We start from the raw sequence: 18,880 nt of genomic DNA on the forward strand, positions 1-18,880 counted from the left end.
GGGGGAGGGGGCCCATCCAGGCAGGAAGGAGGGATGTGGATGGCCTTGGATAGGATGAGCAGCTGCTGAGCATGGCACATGCACCAGGCTCCTGGGTGAATGTCACTGAAGAGGGAATCATGACAATCTGAAGTCCTCGGACAAGTCGTTTAATTCTCAGAGCCTCCATTTATTCACCCATAAGATGGGGATAATAACAAGATCTACCTCATTAGGTGGTAGTGAGGACTAATGAGCTAATGCAGGTCAAATATTTACAATAGTGGCCGGGCGCAGTGGCTCATGTCTGTAATCCCAGCAATTTGGGAGGCCAAGGCGGGCGGATCACATGAGGTCAGGAGTTTGAGACCAGCCTGGGCAACATGGTGAAACCCCGTCTCTACTAAAAATACAAAAATTAGCCAGGTGTGGTGGCATGCACCTGTAATCCCAGCTACTCGGGAGGCTGAGGCAGGAGAATCACTTGAACCTGGGAGGCGGAGGCTGCAGTGAGCTGAGATCGAGCCACTGCACTCCAGTCCAGCCTGGGTGACAGAGCGAGACTCTGCCTTAAAAAAAAAAAAAAAAAAAAAAAAAAAGATTCACAATAGTGCCTGACACATAGTTAGTGCTCAACAAATGATGACAATACTAGTTATTATTATTATTAATGTTGTAGCCCCTGATGCATCTTCAAAGAACCGAGAAAGGGCAAGTTTATTTAATCTCAAGTGCTGGGACCCTGGCTGACTCCCTTCAAGTAATGATTCTATGAGATACTTCTCAAGTGTCAATAGCAGGGGATTTGGGTTTCTGTATCACATCCCCTAGGCAGGTCCTATTGGGTTCCTATGCCACATCCCCTAGGCAGGTCCTATTGGGTTCCTATGCCACATCCCCTAGATAGGACCTCACTTCTGAAGCCCCCTGCAGCAGTAGCAGATAGCCCTGGGTACCCAGATAACGTCCATCTCAAGCGCTCAGCAAATCTGTTTTTCCGCCTTGGAACTGATGATACTTATCCACCCCAGTCACCAGAATTATAGGGGATGTTAATAACACTGGGGGGCCCAGTGCTATGGCTCATGCCTGTAATCGCAGCACTTTGGGAAGCCGAGGTGGGGGTATCACTTCGGCTCAGGAATTTGAGACCATCCTAGGCAACAGAGTGAGACCCCGTGTCTATCAAAAATAAAAAATAAGTTAACTGGGTATGGTGGTGTGTGCCTGTGGTCCTAGCTGCTCGGGAGGCTGAGGTGGGAGGACTGCTTGAGCCCAGGAGGTCAAGGCTGCAGTGAACTGTGATTGTGCCACTGCACTCTAGCCTGGGCAACAGAGCGAGACTCAATCCATAAAAAACCAAAACCAAAACCAAATAACACTGGGAGATGGGAGCTGGTGGACAGATGCCCCAGTCTCCTTTTCTTCCTGGACCAATTCTGAGGCTCATTCAGCATATGTCCTCAGAGGATTCCCAGCACAAATGAGCCCCTGTTGCCCGTGGTAGTAACCAGCTCATTAATGTGCTTGTTTTATCTTCTCTGCCTTCTCAGTCTCACTCTCCCTGCCCTCTCCCTTGCAGGGACCACCTCCCCACTAAACCACCTGCACTGGAGCCCTAGTCTCAGATTCCGCTTTCAGTGGAAGCCAAGTCAGATGCACAGAGAACACACCAGGTACCAAGAGGGCTTTGTACTCACTGTGTTCCTTCTCCTAACAGCTCTATGAGGTACAGTCTCTTACTATTTCTAGTTCACAGATGAGAAAAACTGAGGCTCATAAAAGTAATATAATTTGCTCAAAGCCACACATCTAAGAAGTGGCAGAGGCAGAATTTGAACCCAGACATCTGCCTCCAGGGCCCAAATTAGTACATTCCTGGTAACTGAGGTAGGAGAGGGGATGGGAGCAATCCCCGTTGTGGCCCCCTACATCCATCCAGCACATGGGTTGCAGACTCAAATGCTTTGGGGGAGCCAGGAAATTAATATTACTATCCTATATAGCAGCTGGGTCAGGAGCAATAGAGAGCGGTAGAGAGTGCGGTGAACAGAAAAGTGGATTCCCATCTAAAGGGCAGCCACAACTCCGGGAGGGGCCAGAGGCAGGGCCTTCCAGTGCCCATGGGCTCAAGTCAGTTTCAGACCATTGCAGCCCAGTAGAAATGTTGGTCCAGTGTTGCCAGATTTGACTTTGCAAAAGAAGCCAGAAACCTGTATTTTTAAAATAAATTGCCTGGCAATTGGTAGGGGGGAAAAAAAAAAAAAAGCTTAATAAAAATCCATATCTGAGGCTGAGCTTAGTGGCTCATGCCAGAGCTTTGGGAGGTTGAGGCGGGAGGATCATTTCAGCCCAGGAGTTTGAGACCCACCTGGGCCACATAATGAGACCCTGTCTCTACAAAGAATAAAAAAAGTAGCTGGACATGGTGGCGTATGCATGCAGTCCCAGCTACTCAGGAGGCTGAGTTGGGAGGATTGCTTTAGCCAGGAGTTCGAGGCTGCAGTGAGCTATGATCACACTGTTGCACTCAGCCTGGGCAACAGAACAAGCCCTGTCTCAAAAAAAAAAAAAAAAAAAAGAAAAGAAACAAAGAAAGAAAGAAAAAAAACCCAAAAAACAAAAAACCCAAACCCTGCTGGGCGTGGTGGCTCACTCCTGTAATCCCAGCACTTTGGGAGGCTGAGGTGGGCATATCACCTGAGGTCAGGAGTTCAAGACCAAGCTGGCCAATATGGTGAAACCCCATCTCTACTAAAAATACAAAAATTAGCTGGGAGTGGTGGCACGCACCTGTAGTCCCAGCTACTCGGGAGGCTGAGGCAGCAGAATCACTTAAACCCAGGAGGCGGAGGTTGCAGTGAGCTGAGATTGCACCATTGCGCTCCAGCCTGGGTGACAACAGCGAAAATCTGTCGCAAACAAACAGACAAACAACCCACCCAAACCCATATCTGGGCCAGTTTCAGCCCAGGAGCCAACGTTTGTGGGTTCTGATCTGCTAGGACTGCCCCAGGTACTGGGACCGCCCATCCCCACTAGAGAGGAAGAACAGCATGAATGGTCCCCGGGGCCTGACCCAGCCGGGTGGTGCCCACTTTACCTGCATTGTGTTCATCCATGGAGAAGGCCTTGTTCTCCATATAGGCCCGCGGCAGCTGCACGTCCTCCTCGAAGGCCGTCTCCCGCATCCTGGGCTGCGACGTGTCGAAGTAGTTGGGCGTGTTCTCCTGCAGGGCCGGCAGAAGGGTGCAGTGGATCTCAGGGATGGCGTGGAAGATGACGAAGACCCAGCCGCTGGCCGTCAGCGTGATGGCCAAGGTGGGATCGTTCCAGGCATCCCCCTGCTGCAGCTTGACATTGCCGAAGAGGTACATGGTCATCCAGGCCACCCAGATGAGCACAGAGAAGAAGGCTGTGATGAGAAGGAAGGCCCCGTTCAGCTTCCACCTCTTGAACTTGCCGCACAGAGTGAAGAGGGCCAGCCCCAGGGTGACCACGAGCAGTACCATGTCGTAGATGAGGGCCATCACAAAGTCCATAGGCTCGTAGGCGCAGGCTGGCCTCGTGTCGCGCAGCACGGTGAGCACCAGCCACTCCACAGCGATGATGACTTGCACCAGCATCAGGCACAGCGCCAGGCCCACCAGCTGCCAGCCCGCGGGGCCCGTGCCATGCCGCACCAGCCTCCGCACACGCCATGCCTGGCTCAGCAGGCAGGAGAAGCAGAGAGCAAAGAGGACGCCCCAGAGGAAGCGGCGGACGGAGCAGATGGTCTCGTCCTCCTGGATGATGAAGGCGAACGTCAGCCCGAAGAGGCCCAGGGTCCCCAGGAGGAATAGAAAGTGGAGGCCCACGGGGCTCTTCTTCTCCTTCTCCTTGATGAAGGGCAGCCGCACCAGGAGGATGAGCATCAGGAGCAGTGTGATCAGGGCGCCCGCCCCGGCCACCGCCTCCACCACAATGCCCCAGATGGCGTCCAGGTCGCACAGGGACACGTACTGAGGGAGGAGGTCCAGCCCGCAGCCTCGGGACGTGCTGGCGTTTTCAGAGGCCACCGAGGTGATCACGAAGAGCAGGAGGAAGGTTAGCACCTGGTGAGCTCTCATCTTTCTTTCTGATGCCACGAACATTCTAGAAAAGCCAAGGGGGGAATGGTTGGGGGGAAGGAAAGATCAATTCATTGGAAGACTCCCCCTCTCCTGACTTCTTGAAGAAGACCCGCCTCATTTCAAACCTGCAAGTGCACATGGCACCTTTGCACACATAGGAAAACGTGCCCCTTTCTCCAGGCAGGGAGGTTTTGGGTCCCATCTGTACCCTTAGCTGGGTGCAGTGAAGAACCGTGAATCATCATCGCTGGTAGCTGAAGGACAGGGTAGGAGGGAGGCCAACTTCTCTGGATACCCTTTGGTATTCTTTGAATTGGATACTCTGTGCCACATCTGACCTCTTGAAAAATAAGGGGAAGGCTGAGCGCAGTGGCTCATGCTTGTAATCCCAGCAGTTTGGGAGGCAGAGGCAGGCGGATCACGAGGTCACGAGTTCAAGACCAGCCTGGCCAACACAGTAAAACACCATCTCTACTAAAAAATACAAAAATTAGCTGGGCGTGGTGGTGGGCGCCTGTAATCCCAGCTACTTGGGAGGCTGAGGCAGGAGAATTGCTTGAACCTGGGAGGGGAAGGTTGCAGTGAGCTGAGATTGTGCCACTAAACTCCAGCCTGGGTGACAGAGCTAGACTCCGTCTCCAAAAAAAAAAAAAAAGAAAGAAAGAAAAATAAGGGGAAAAAAATGAAACTTTAAAGAGACAGCCACAGGCCAAGTGCTGCACTGGGAGAATGAGTGGCACGCATTACCTGGTCTCAGCCTCTCGAGGCTAGCATCTAACAGCCAGGAATTGGACACATCCAGTCCTCACAATGCCCTGTGAGACAGCTCCTATTAGGACCTCCATCTTACAGGTGACAATACAGAGTCTCCAGGAGGTGACAACCTTTGCACAAGGTCACACAACTCAAGTCCTGGGTGCGACCTCACTCCGAGGGCTCCCAGCATTTCTTTCCTTTTTTTTTTTATTTGAGACGGAGTCTGTCTGTCGCCCAGGCAGGAGTGCAGTGGCGCAATCTTGGCTCACTACAGCCTCCACCTCCCAGGTTCAAACGATTCTCCTGCCTCAGCCTCCTGAGTAGCTGGGATTACAGGTGTGTGCCACCACACCTGGCTAATTTTTTTTTTGTATTTCTAGTAGAGACAAGGTTTCACCATGTTGGCCAGGCTGGTCTTGAACTCCTGACCTCAAGTGATCCACCTGCCTCGGCCTCCCAAAGTGCTGGAATCCCAGCATTTCAAATGTAGTAAACACAAAAGCAGCTGTCTTCCTTGGTTCCAGGCTGCGTCTCTCCCTCACCTCCCACGCTCGCTCTCTAGAACATCTCTGGAGGATTCCCCGGAGTGCGTATCTCCCTGGGAAACCTGTAGAATTCTCCCTGCTGCCCTGTTTCTTGCCCATATACGAGCTGGAGTCCACACAGCAGCCTCAGTGATGGGCCTAACCCAAGTCTCCTCTTGCCCCTCTGCTCCCTCTGCCTGGCCACTCCTCCTCCCTGTGCTGAGCTCAGCTCTGATGCCATCAACTCAGACTTGGCCAAGGTCACACCCCAGTCCTCTCCACCACAGCCTCTGGTCTAATCGCGTCTGTCATTTTTTGGCTGTTTACACTTTGTTTCTGCCTTCCCTTCCTCCTGTCCTCCCATCCTCAGTTCCTCCATTGCAAGACGTGGCAGGGCAGGGACATGGTCTCTCTTGTTCACCAGCAGACAAGGCTCCTTCAGTCTTGGCACGACTGACGTTTGGGCTGGGTCGTTCTCTGTCATGGGGGACTGTGCGTTGTAGGATGCTTAGCAGCATCCCTGGGTTCTACCCACTGGATACTGGTAGCACGTCCCTTCCTCCAACTGTGACAACCCAAATTGTCTCTAGACAATGCTAGATGTCCCCTGGGGGAGCAACATCATCTGGATGAGAAGCATGGCTGTAGACTCAAGCTCGACACACAGCACCTGGCACGAAGTAGATGTTTAGTAAATACTGAATGAATGAGAAACATAGTGAAGACCGTCCTCTACCTCACGGCTACCAGCTCCTTGCCTTTTTTTTTTTTTTAATCTCTAACAGCCCCTTGCTTTTGAAGGGAGCCTGGTCTTTAGGAAAGCCACAGCCCGCACAGCTGGCTGGATGCTCGTTTCCCGGCCTCTCAAGCCAAACTTACTGCCCCAGCTCAACCCACGTGTGGGGTTGTGACTAGCTACTCTCCCCAGGCTCCAGTATGTCCCTGGGGCTTCGCTAAGTAAATGCGGTATCGACCACCTCACTGTTATGGAGATCCTGTGAGTGTCTCAGATCCTGCCCTGGCCATGAGGCTTTCCAGTGGCATAAATTATTGATGTTACTGAAGGAAAAGGTGCCTGGGGCTGTCGGGCTCATGTCCTTTGCCTACTGATGAGAGGAGCCAGGCTCGGAATAGAAGGCATCTGGCCAGCATTCCGCCCCAGCATCCTGCTCAGGCACATTCCGGGGTGAGGATGCACCCCAGGCATCGGTCGGCCTGCAATCCAGCACTTATTCGTGGTCCTGCCACGTCGGTCGCTGACGTGCCACTGCAGCTACTTATGCTTTGTCCACACACCACCTGGGTGGTTATTTACTTAACTTTTGAATCAACCCACTTAAAAGAAAACCAAACACATTCAAGTATTTATCTCCAGACATTTTAAAATTGCTCATTGAGACTGGGCGCAGTGGCTCACACCTGTAATCCCAGCACTTTGGGAGGCTGAGGCAAGAGGATCACTTGAGGACAGGAGTTTGAGACCAGCCTGGCCAGTATGGTGAAACCCCGTCTCTAGTAAAAAAAAAAAATTAGCTGGGCATGGTGCCACATGCTTGTAGTCCCAGCTACTTGGGAGGCTGAGGCAGAAGAATCGCTTGAACCTGGGAGGTGGAGGTTTCAGTGTGCCGAGATCTTGCCACTACACTCCAGCCTGGGCAACTGAGTGAGACTCTGTCTCAATAAATAAATAAATAAATAAAAATAAAATAAAATTGCTCGTTGATGTAACCCATGTTGCACACCCATTGGGCACATTTCAACCTACCACCCTTTAGAGGAACATCATCCTAGCACAATTGCTTGTCACAAGGTACTAAAGCACATGAGGGATCAAAATTTAAGAACTGGAGGTGTCAGAACAAAATGCCAACAGTCCCTGCCTGACCCAGTGGAGGGGCCCTGGAATGGATTCCCCTGAGACATCTCATCAATGGCCAGCTCAGTTAAGAGACTTCTCAGCAAGTTTCAGCAAGCAATGCTCCAAGCAGCCTCTCTAATCCCATCCAGCCCCAGGGTGGCTGGGAGGATGACAGGCAGGAATGTGCTTTGCAGTCCTCACTACCACCGATTCCCCAACCCGTCCTCACCCTGTAGGCCAGTGGTTGCGAACCAGTTGCAATTTTGACCCCAAGAGGACATTTGGCAATGTCTAGAGACATTTTCGGTTGTCACAACTAGGGAGGGAGACGCAACTGGTATCAGGGGGATAGAGACCAGCAATGCTGCCAAACATCCTACAGTAGGACAGCTCCCAAGAGAAAGGATTATCCAGCCCTACAGGTCAACTGTGCCAAAGTGGAGCAAGCCTGGTTTAGAAACGTAAAGAGAGAATTGATGGGGAAGATGCCACAAAACCAGCCAGGCCCCTCAGCAGCAGGCCTGCACCCTGGGTCTCTTTGCAAGAACTTGGCCTTCTCAAGCTGTTTCCATTCACTCTCAGAGGGGGTTCTCTCTTTTCCAGACCTGGCTGCAAATTGGGACTTCTGTTTCTCCAGCTCCTCCCTCTTCCTGCTCAGCCATGCAACCGCAACAGAAAACCTATGTGGAGGATGCCAACACCAAGATGGCGACCAAGCTTCTGAAATGGTGCAGAGTTCTATGGCCCTGGTCCAGGTTTCCAGCTCCTGACTCCTCTCTGACATGGGAAATAGATACACTCTTGCTTTCTGTTTTCATCCCTGAGGGTGGAACTCTCTGCTCTTCCGGGACAGCTGTTGTTTTCGCTGCTCAGCATCCGCTTCTCCCATTTCTGGAAAGAGCATCTGATTTTCCCTTGGAGAGCTACCTTGCGTCTGAGCTCCCAGCATGGGCATCTGCCCTAGGCCTGGCCAATCAGAGCATTTATGCTACCCTTAGCCACAGTGAGTGGTTCATGGAAGGGCACGTGGCCTGAGCCAGGCCCAAGAGAATCCCCTCTAGGATTGTTCTAGCACTCACTGGAAAGAGGTCTTCTCTTTCTGCTGGGATTGAAAAACTACAAGGATGGAGGCCTGAAGCTGGAGAACACACAGGGCGAGAGCTTGTCTGAGAGTAAAGCTGTCCCAGAGGAAACAGCTATGGGATGAACCACAGTCCTAATACACTGAATGGCTGGATTCATCCATGCCTGAAGCCAGCCTGGTCTTTGCAGTTCCAGCAGCCAGTTAACTCCCCCAGCCCCTGCTTTTTTTGGATTAAGCCAGTTTGAGCTGGGTTTCTGTCACTTACCAACAAAGAAGTTCTAACATTCCTCCCACATCTTATGGCCCCCTTCTTCCAGGAAGTCCTCCCTACCCAATATCTAAGCACACAGATGCAACTGATGGCACCACTTGTCTCAATGGGTCATTATCATTGCCAAGGCTGCCCATGAGGTGACAGCCACCCACTCCATAGGATAATGTCCAGGATGTTTGGGGGAGGGGTGTAGCACACTGCCTCACAGACTGACGCTGAGGCAGCTCATCTAGGATTTCTGGGCAATTCAGAAATGCCCCCCAGTTTCCTATTGCAGCCAAAGTGACAACAATAACTGGTTAACCCTTACAGTGCTATGTTCTAGGCACTCTGTGTACTTTGCGTATATTAATACCTAATGATCCGCATTATAATTCTATAAGGTAAGTACTATTACGCTCTCCATTTTACAGGAGACAAAACCTGGTCAGGGAGGACAGCAGGCTTGTCCAAGGTCACGCAGCTACAAAGGGGAGAGGCCGGATGCAAACAATTGTCCTATTGCTTTTTACTACACACTAGCTTTTACTACACACTAGAGTCCCAGAAGTGCCACTTGCTGAGCCTTTGACTGGCAAGTCAATCAAAGTAGATTCTCCCTGGCCTGGCACAGTGGCTAACGCCTGTAATCCCAGCACTCTGGGAGGCCGAGACAGGCAGATCATTTAAGGACAGAAGTTTGAGACCAGTCTAGCCAACGTGGTGAAACCCCGTTTCTACTAAAAATACAAAAATGAGCCGGGCATGGTGGCACGTGCCTGTGATCCCAGCTACTTGGGAGGCTGAGGCAGGAGAATGACGTGAACTCAGGAGGCAGAGGTTGCAGTGAGCCAAGGTCACGCCACTGCACTCTAGCCTGGGCAACAGAGTGAGACTCCATCTTAAAAACAAACAAACAAACAAACAAACAAACCCAAAGTAGATTCTCCCTGTCCTTGTCAATCTTTTGAGTGTTGTCTTTGTAGTATGTACCTCAATTTTCAATTATTTGATTTTATTTTTTTGAGACAGAGTCTTGCTCTGTTGCCCAGGTTGGAGTGCAGTGGCATGATCTCGGCTCACTGCAACCTCTGCCTCCTGGGCTCAAGCCATTATCCTGCCTCAGCCTCTCAGGTAGCTGGGATCACAGGCACCTGGCTAATTTTTGTATTTTAGTAGAGATGGGGGTTTTGCCATGTTGGCCATGCTGGTCTCGAACTCCTGACCTCAAGTGATCTGCCCGCCTCACCCTCCCAAAGTGCTGGGATTACAGGTGTGAGCCCCCACACTGGGCCAGATTATTTTATTTGTATTACTCTTTTGGTCTGTTCCTCACCATTCCCCTCTTCCCCCAACCCCTACCTCATGCCCAGGACCTTGTCGTCTGCACCATTTCCCCAGTGCCTGGCACTTGGGCAGTGCTCACAATCCAGTTGCCGAATGAATGGATAAATGTGGTCTCCAAACCTCACACCACCCCGAAAGGCCGTGTGTTCTCATTCCCATTTACAGAGGAGGAAACTGAGGGTCTGAGAGGTTTACATCGAAGTTTGGTTCTCCAGCTGGCAAAAGCAGCAACATCGCCCTGGAGCTCTTTAGAAACGTAGATTCTCAGGGAGTGGGTCCAGCCACCAGTGCTTCCGCCAGTGCTGCAGGCGATGTGGGGGTGTACTGAGGCTGGATACACAAGGACACGTACAGCAGCGAGAGCTCCTTCACCTCCCCACCCTAGCCCAAGACAAGGCAGGCAATGCCCACAATCCACTGTGCCCCCTGGCAGGTAAGCCCCCATCCTGCTAAATTAGCCACCTGGTGCCTCCCACCGCCGAGAGCTGGGCAGCTCTCCAGGAGCCCCAAAAGGAACAATACCAGATTAGAGGTTTCGAGTCAGCCTCGAGGCAGGACTGATTGGGACGGGATGAATATATGGCAACAAACCCGTGGGATGCAGGCGTGTGCTTCTCAAAAGGAGTAATGAATAAATGTGAACGAATGCACAAGACTCAGCTCACATACTAATTACCTTTGCTGCCAGCCAGGCTCCTAGAAATGTGACTCACTCAGATGCTCTTAAATATACTGCATCTCTCTCTCTCTCTCTCTCACACACACACACACACACGCGTGCGCGCGCTCATGCACGCACTCTGCAGAGGGGCCGGAAGCAGCTAGCAGGTGGAGGAACAGCACATGCTATCTCTCCACGTGCTGGGGCCTGCAGAGGTCAGAACACAGGCAGGCAGGATTCCTTGCGTGAGAAGGAAAACAAGGCCTGCCTGGAGGCTACACCAAGGCCATACCTTGGTGTGAACTTAGGAATCAGATCTCCCAGTTTCCGATAATGTCCCCACACCACTGCTAGCACCTTGTGACTCTGGGCAGCTGCCATAAGGTGCCTCATCTGCAAAACAAAGGTGCTAACGGTTACAATAATTAGGGTTTAGGATGGTAGTTAACGGGGTAAGCACTTTATATAAGGTGTCTATTAAATACACAAAAAAGGCCAAGGGCAGTAGCTCACACCTGTAATCCCAGCACTTTGGGAGGTCCAAGGCAGGCAATTCGCTTGAGCCCAGGAGTTGGAGACCAGCCTGGGCAACATAGTGAAACCCTGTCTCTATAAAAATACAAAAATTAGCCAGGTGTGGTGGTGTGTGCCTGTAATCCTAGCTACTCAGGAGGCTAAGGTGGGAGGATCGCTTGAGCCCAAGAGTTTGAGCTGCAGTGAGCTGTGATCGAGCCACTTGACTCCAGCCTAGGTGACAGCATAAAGACCCTGCTCAAAATATAATAATAATAAAATAAAATAAATACATAGATAAAAAAGATTGGCAAACGCTCCCTTGTCTGAGGTGGTGAGCTCTTCTGAAACTGATTTTTCTAGAAGGGTCGGTTGCCATGGAGATGGTGTTGTAACGAGGTGGCTCGCCTAGGTATTTGTCCACCGCTGGTTTCCAAGCTCATGCCTGTAATCCCAGCACTCTGGAAGGCTGAGGTGGGAGACTGCTTGAGGCCAGGAGTTCAAGACCAGCCTGGGCAACATAGCAAGACTCTGTCTCTGTTATAAATAAAATAAAATAAAATAAAATAAGAAAAGAATGTGTCGTAATGAGATTACTGGTTTAGGTTTTTGTCCACTGCTGGCTTCTAGCCTCCCCCATCAAACACCAACCAAAGAGGTCCCTGAGGTGGTGTGAAGGGGAGACACTCTTGGGGTGGTTGGCCCTGGGGACTCCCACGCTCTTCTGCAACCTGCAGCAGGTGCTCTAAGTGACAGCCTCATTGTGGAGGTAGACCCCAGGCCAGAGGACCTTTGGGGTGCCCTGAAACTCTCTTGCAGAGTCAGAGCCAGGACACCCGGAGAGCAGACACCAGCCATTCTCTTGGGAGCCAGCATCCTCATCTTCCCTTTTACTCACAGGAAAGGAGACATGAAATGTACAAAACCGTTCTAGAACATTCTTACTGGCCTTGCCCCAGCTGCTACCAGCACGGCTCCACCCTGTGTCCCCTCGACCCCAGCCATGTCCCCTCCCAGTGTCTAGCAGGTCAGTGGCATCTTAACCTACCTTCTCTAAAGATGGCGGTAGGCACTGGAACACAGAAGGGAAAGACAAAATGAGCAGGTGGGGTGGGAGTGGATTTCTGAGCCCTGCACATATTTAATAGTTCAGTGCCCAGTACCCACATGAATACGGGTACACAGTTCACACTCCCATCAGGCTGAAAGGCCTCAGTGGGAAGGAGGCCAGAAGAGGGGAGTCAGACAGAACTATATGACACTGGGCATTACTTAACCTCTCTGAACCTCAGTCTCTTCATCTGTAAAATGGGGATAATGATAGCACTGCCTTACAAGGCTGGTTTGAGAAGTACGTGAAAAATACTCAGTCTGGGCCAGGCGTGATGGCTCATGCCTATAATCCCAGCACTATGGGAGGCAGGAGATTGCTTGAGGAAGGGAGTTCAAGACCAGCCTGGGCAACATAGCAAGACTCTCTCTATTAAAAATAAAGAAAACAAGAAAAGAAAAGTCAGGTTTGGTGCCTGACACAGAGGAAGCAACAGCTTTTTAGTGAATTGCTTGTTAAAAAGTCAATCATGGCCGGGCGCGGTGGCTCATGCCTTTAATCCCAGCACTTTAGGAGGCTGAGGTGGGCGGATCACTTGAGGATAGGAGTTTGAAACCAGCCTGGCCAACATGGTGAAACCCTGTCTCTATTACAAATATAAAAATTAGCCAGGCATGGTGGTGCACACCTGTAATCCCAGATACTCGAGAGGCTGAGGCAGGAGAATCTCTTGAAACCGGGAGGCGGAGTTAGCAGTGAGCCGAGATTGCGCCACTGCACTCTAGCCTGGGCGACAGAGTTAAACTGTCTCAAAAAAGAAAGACAATCATGATTCCCATTTTCCTGTTGGGAAAATGAAGGCAGAGACGTCAGGAAAATTGGCCAGGGGCTCACTGGAATTTACAGGCTGGCCTGGGACTAGCACCCATTTCTCTCAGCTCCTGATCTCAAGGCCTTTCTGCTGCATCCCTGTTCTGAACCCCTCACGTGTGGCAGAGGCCCAGGATGGGGCTGCAGAGCCAGTATCCCCATGCACCCCAGCATCACAGTCTGTCCCAGCTCACTCCTGCTGGAGCCTCTGGTCCATTTCCTGCTCTGCAGGATTAAACTGTTACAAGGTTTCCTGACTTTAAGCTCTTTCCCAGACCCGCTCTTTCCCAGACCCCCAATTCTCACCCTCTGATATCTTTTCCAAGTTACAGGATCTCATAATCTTCATTTCCCAATGCTGACTAGACCACTGGCCCATTTGAGGGCTCTCAAATTAAAAAATCCTCATAGGTTAGTAAACAGGGTTGCAAGAACACAAGCTCTGTGATCCATGAATATGCAAAGCAGCTCCAGTCCTGTAAATAAAAGCAATCATTGAAATGCAAATTGCATCCTTGGCTGCCCGATCCACAGTGGTTGGTTCCTCTCAGGCTGTAATTCCGAGAAGAAAATGTGACTAAGCGGAACCCCCAGGAAGCTCTGCGAGAAAGTGCTTATGGGGCCGTGGGCTCCGGGTGGCTCCGTTAGGGTGGATAAAAACTGTTTGAAAGTAGGGAGTGGATTTTAAAACCTGAGCTGCTCCTCCAGTTGGCTTGCAGTGGCTGGCTAGGATCAAAGCGGTCCCCCAAGGCTGGACAGAGCCCCTTGGAGGCTCCCAGCGTCTCTCTATCCCCATGGGCAGAATGGAAAGGGGGGCTATTTTCCATCCCCTTGTCAACGTTAGGGGAGCTTCTACAAATCAGATCCCGTGGCCTCCCACTCAAAACCCTCCAAGGGTTCACTGGTCCAAACAGAATAAACCCTAAACTCCTTTCCACGGCCCAAAAGATCGTGATCTGGCTGGTCCCTACCATTCCCCTATCCCCACCCCCAAATCTGCCTACAGCTCCAGCCACAATGGCCTTTGTTCAGTTCCTCTAAGCTCATTCCCACCTCCAAGCTTTTGCAGGCACAGTGCCTTCCTCCTGGTTCAGTCTTCCTCCAAGACCTCCCAGCGGCGGGCCCCTCTTCTAGCTGGGCTCCACTCAAATGTCACTCCCGGAACAGTCTTCTCAGGTACATACACCCCTGTCACCTTCTTTTACATCACCCCATCTTATTTTCCTGGCCGTCCTCATCCCAATCGGATTTCATAGCCATTTGCTATGGGTTTGTTTAATGTTTGTTCACTCACCTCCCCAGACCCGGGAGAGCAGGGGTTTTGTCCGTTTTATACAAGGCACCCAGTTCTGTCCCTGGCACGCTTCTTGAAATAACTTATTAATCCAAGAAAGATTCTGAGTTTATCTTTCTGACAAAACTGCCTGTCTTGCTGCCTGTGCCCCAAATGGCGGCTCCTTCCTCCTGGAATCTCCTTCCCTTCCCAACTCAGCTGACCCCTTTCCAGGCTTAGAGCAGGGAGCAGATAGGAAACTGTTCACTCCACAGTCTTAGATACTAAACTGGCCGGGAGGGCTTCCAAACGACAGATGCCAATTTGCATTCTATTTACATGCCATTTGCATGCAGTTTAACTCAAAGCCTGGATCCTCCGCAAGCCCGAGTCCCCACCGAAGAAACTTCTGAATTAAGAAGGTTCCTTGGCCGAAGTGCAGGGGTTTTTGTGCCAGATCCCTCCCCCACTTCTCTTGTCTTTGCGGGGTCCCCCAGGGCTTTCTGGGCTCTGTTCAGGTGCCCCCCCGGCCTGGTGCAGTTGGGCGGCCAATGTGGCGCGTGGGCTGGGGCCCCAGGCGGGGACGCCGCTGCCCGCCACACTCCAGGGGCCTTTGTCCGCGCTCCAAGGAGCCGCCCCCTTAGCGAACGGGGGACGGAAAGGGAGGACTGGCTAGGCCTGGGTGTGACAGAGCAAGGACGGAGGAGTGAACCCGCTGCACGGGGGAGATTTCTGGGGCAAGGTCCTTGGCCCCTTCCCAGGCTGTTCAACCGGCTGCCCGGGGCCAAGGCGGGTGCGGGCTCCTCCTGCGCGCTCCCTTTTCGGCCCAAGCGCTAGGGACCCCGGGATGTGTGGGGTCCTCGTGGGGCTGGAAGCCTGTGTCCCCCAAGGAGAGGGGATCGAGCACAGGTCTAGTTATTTATCCCCAGCCCAGCCGCCTCTCCCAGAGGTCCAAGTGCCCCCTGTCTGGGAGGGAAACGCCACTCCCCCCCCGCCATTGTATGCAGCCGCCCCCTCCTCCCCACCCCTCCCCGTCATTCGTCCCCAGCCCAGGTCTCAGCTCTGCCATCTCCCACCGCCCTGTCCCCCCCTCCCCTTGCTGAGTAATGCGCACTCAAGCCGGCTGCGGGCTTGACCCCCAGCCCCCGCGACAGGTGCGGCTGTTCACCCCCAAAGTCCAGCCCTTGTGCCCCCGGCTGCGTCTGCCGTGTCCACAGTCAGCCCCCCACGCGGCCCCAGGACCAGCCCGCAGCTCCTCACACACGACGAGTCTAGGAGACGGCTGGCCTCCTTTACTAGGACCACAGCTGCCCTTCACCTGTGGTCGCCCCCAGACCCTCCCGGGAGACTTGGATCTCTACCTGGTCCGGGCACAGTCTCCTCCCCCGGTAAAGGTCCCCAGACCCTCCCCTCCCCCGCTCACCCCTCTAGGGCTCTGCTCTCGTCGCACCGTGGTTCCCCTCGCCCAGATCCCACATCTCCACCAGCAATAAACTCCCTGGCTTGGGTTGGGGGGGCGCTTAGAAAAACACAAGAAGCGGACCCCCCAGTTCTCCCAGATCCACGGCGGGAAAAGTTTCTGGGGTCCCCACAGCGTCCTCCACTGCATCGGCGCATCTCGCACTCACCGACCCCCGCGGCCCCGCAGCGCCGACGCTCCAGCTGGCCTTCGGCCCGAGTCACATCTCTGCAGCGCTGCCGCGGCCCCCGCTCCACGCACGCCCGCCTGCGGGTCCAGCTTCACTGCAGCGCCTGCCAGAGTCGCTGCCGCGCGAGGCGCCCCCTGGCCCGGCCCGCGCTGCTGCAGCGGCCGCGGCCCCGCCCCCGCCCCCGGCCGGCCCCGCCCCCGGGCCTCCGAGCCCCACCCCCGGTCCCGCCGGCCGTTCCGCGCGGGGCTAGGCGCCGTCTGCATGCACCCCCGGAGCCCAAGCTCGTAGCTTCTAGCCCGGATCGCAGAGACGATCCCCCCCACCTCGTGTCCCCAATTCGGGGACATTCCCCCCACAACCTCAGTGCGCCCGTAAGCAGTCCAGACGAGCCGGGCAACTCCCCAGGGTAGATCCATTTGCGGGAACACCCCCCTAGCCAATACACTTACCGAGGGGTATCGCGACCCAGGGGTCCCAGCGCAGGAGCCTTCCTGCCCCCAGGCCACGCTCCAAGGTGGGTTCATAAGCAGTAACTTCCCCGAAACATACCAGCACCAGGTCCAAGACGCAGAGAGGATCGATCCCGCCCGGTGCCTCTCGAAGTCACCAACGCCCCGGTATACACCTAGGTGCACACACACCGCTAGGCCTCCTCCAGGCAGGTTCCTCCTGGACACACTCTTCTCTCTCCTCACTGCCCACCTCCCAGATGTCGTTGTCCCTTTACCCACACTGGGACCAACACCCGCTTCCTTGGCCCCTCGAAACACACACGTCCACCCGGTGCACCCCTCACGTGGGTCCCTACGCAGGATCGCCACCACCCCTACCGCACACATCACCCACGTACGCACACGTCCACCGCCCTTCAGGGCTCACACACTCAGCGGCCCGGGCCACTGGCTGTGCGCTCCGCAGACGCTCAGGGCACAGCCCGGACGCGTGTCCGCTGGGCGGCCGTGGGACCTGCTTGAAGGAGGGGTCCGGGGCAGCCGTCACTGAGTCCGCCTCACCCTGTCCTAGTCCTCAGGCCTCTCCGAGGTCGGCATTGCTTCAACTAGGCCTGAGAGCTGCGCTCCCGGCACCCCATATAGGGCTGGTTCCCTGGGTGACCTTCAGACCATCAAACCCTGGCAGTCTCAGGTGGCCCCCCGCCAAAGTCAGAAACAGACCTTTGAGCAGCATCCCTTCCCCGCACTCCGGATTCTCAGGGTGAGATTTCCTTTCTCCCTCCGCGGTGCCCCTCCCCGCATCTCTCCCCCGTCGCCGCAACCATCCCAGCCACATAAGACCAAAAGGGAGAGGACGGACCCCTGCTCCCCTCTCCCTGGGGCTGCAGGAAGGTGAGATGCAGAACACTCCCTTCTGGGAATAGTGGCAGCCCCTGATCTTTGGGGACCGTGGCCCTTCCAGATACTCCCATCCCTCCCCGCCAGCCTCCCAGTTCCGGTCCGGTTAGGCCACATCCCCCTTGGGCACGCATCTCTGGGATACCTTTTATTATATTCAAGGGAAAATGGAAAGGAAGAACCATAATGGCAGTTTTTCGCCCCACCCCTGGTTTATTTGCATGGATCCTCAGAGCCTAGAACAGTTCCAGGCACACAGTAGGCGCTCATTAAATGTTTGCGGGACGACCCTTTCCTAGTGTGTTCCCGCCGGACTGCTCATTTGGAAAGTGGATGGGCACTGCCACCTGGTGGCAGCTCTTGGAACTGACGCCGAGATCTTTTTGTCAACGTGGGCAAGTTCACTTTTGTGAGCCACATGTCCTCAACGTCTGCAAAATGGAGATCTTTTTCATCGCACATGCCTATTGGGGTTGTTGTGAAGGTCTAACACGTGCTGCATGTAAAGTGCTTCACGCAGGATCTGGCATGTGGAAAATCCCTAGTATGAGCTGTTTAACATTGCAGTTACGGTTATATTCCCTTTCCCACTTGTTTTACAGAGGACCCTGAATGTGATGGTCAGTTTCACTTTGGGTGATGATACCACAGGAAGCACAGAGTGAAAATGAAGGAGGACATTGAGTGGCAGGTGCATTCCTTCCCTCCAAAAAGTTCAAACACCCATGGATGATAATAACAATAATAGCTGAGTACATAGTGCTTTCTGTGTGCTAGCAGCTATTCTAAGTGTTATAAATTCTTTAACTCATTTAATCCCCCCAGTTACCCTTTAGGCCAGAGACTGTTATTCTCCCTATTTTACAGATGGAGACACTGAGGCCAAGAGGGGTTAAGTACTGCCCCGGGGTTAGACGGTTGGCAAAGACAGAATCCAATCCAGGCCATATGGCTCTGCAGGCCATATTATCCGCCAATGGTTAGACTGGTGTCATTTGCTGTCAGGTCAGACATTGTCAAAGAGGAACCTCACCTCCCAGGAGAGTTCACTGGGTCTCCAGCCTTGGAGAGAATGGCTCCAGGAGGTCCAGGGAGCCATGTCAGGCTCTCAAGTGCCCAGTTCACTTTGTCTAATGAAAACCAGTGGCTTCCCTGGCTCTATTCCTCACCTGAGAAATGGTCAGTGCACTGCCCATGGCTTCCCACTGACAAATGTCATGGTATGTGTATTAGTCCATTTTCATACTGCTATGAAGAAATACCCAAGACTGGGTAATTTATAAAGAAAAAGAGATTTAATGGACTCAAAGCTCCACGTGGCTGGGTAGGCCTCACAATCATGGCAGAAGGCAAAAGAGGAGCAAAGGCACCGTCTTCTATGGCGGCAGGCAAGAGTGTGTGTGCAGGGGAACTGCCCTTTATTAAACCATCAGATCTTGTGAGACTTATTCACTATCATGAGAACAGCATGGGAAAAACCCACCCCCACGATTCAATTACCTCCCTCCGGGTCCCTCCCATGACATGTAGGGATTATGGGAGCTACAATTCAAGATGAGATTTGGGTGGGGACTCAGCCAAACCATATCAGTGTATAATTA

General features: G+C 53.1%; 1 protein-coding gene across 9 annotated transcripts in view; it reads right to left on the reverse strand.

The window, feature by feature from the left end:
- Positions 1 to 17,387, reverse strand: part of GPRC5B (G protein-coupled receptor class C group 5 member B) — a 28,833-nt gene extending 11,446 nt beyond the window's left edge. Inside the window, exons 1-3 of one of the 9 annotated variants that reach the window (XM_063655229.1) lie at positions 17,103 to 17,351; positions 16,480 to 16,555; positions 3,083 to 4,113 (exon numbers count right to left, since the gene is read on the reverse strand). In XM_063655229.1, the coding sequence (XP_063511299.1) occupies positions 3,083 to 4,112 (1,030 nt within the window). In that variant the 5' untranslated portion in view covers position 4,113; positions 16,480 to 16,555; positions 17,103 to 17,351. Of the gene's footprint in view, positions 1 to 3,082; positions 4,114 to 13,314; positions 13,485 to 14,061; positions 14,837 to 15,909; positions 16,099 to 16,379; positions 16,894 to 17,102 lie in introns of those variants that run through there. The other 8 variants (XM_063655227.1, XM_063655228.1, XM_054454207.2 and 5 more) reach the window with 8 other exon arrangements.
- Between the last annotated feature and the right edge of the window lie 1,493 nt (positions 17,388 to 18,880).

This window comes from Pongo pygmaeus, chromosome 18, assembly GCF_028885625.2.
Source record: "Pongo pygmaeus isolate AG05252 chromosome 18, NHGRI_mPonPyg2-v2.0_pri, whole genome shotgun sequence".
NCBI classification, from domain to species: Eukaryota; Metazoa; Chordata; class Mammalia; order Primates; family Hominidae; genus Pongo; species Pongo pygmaeus.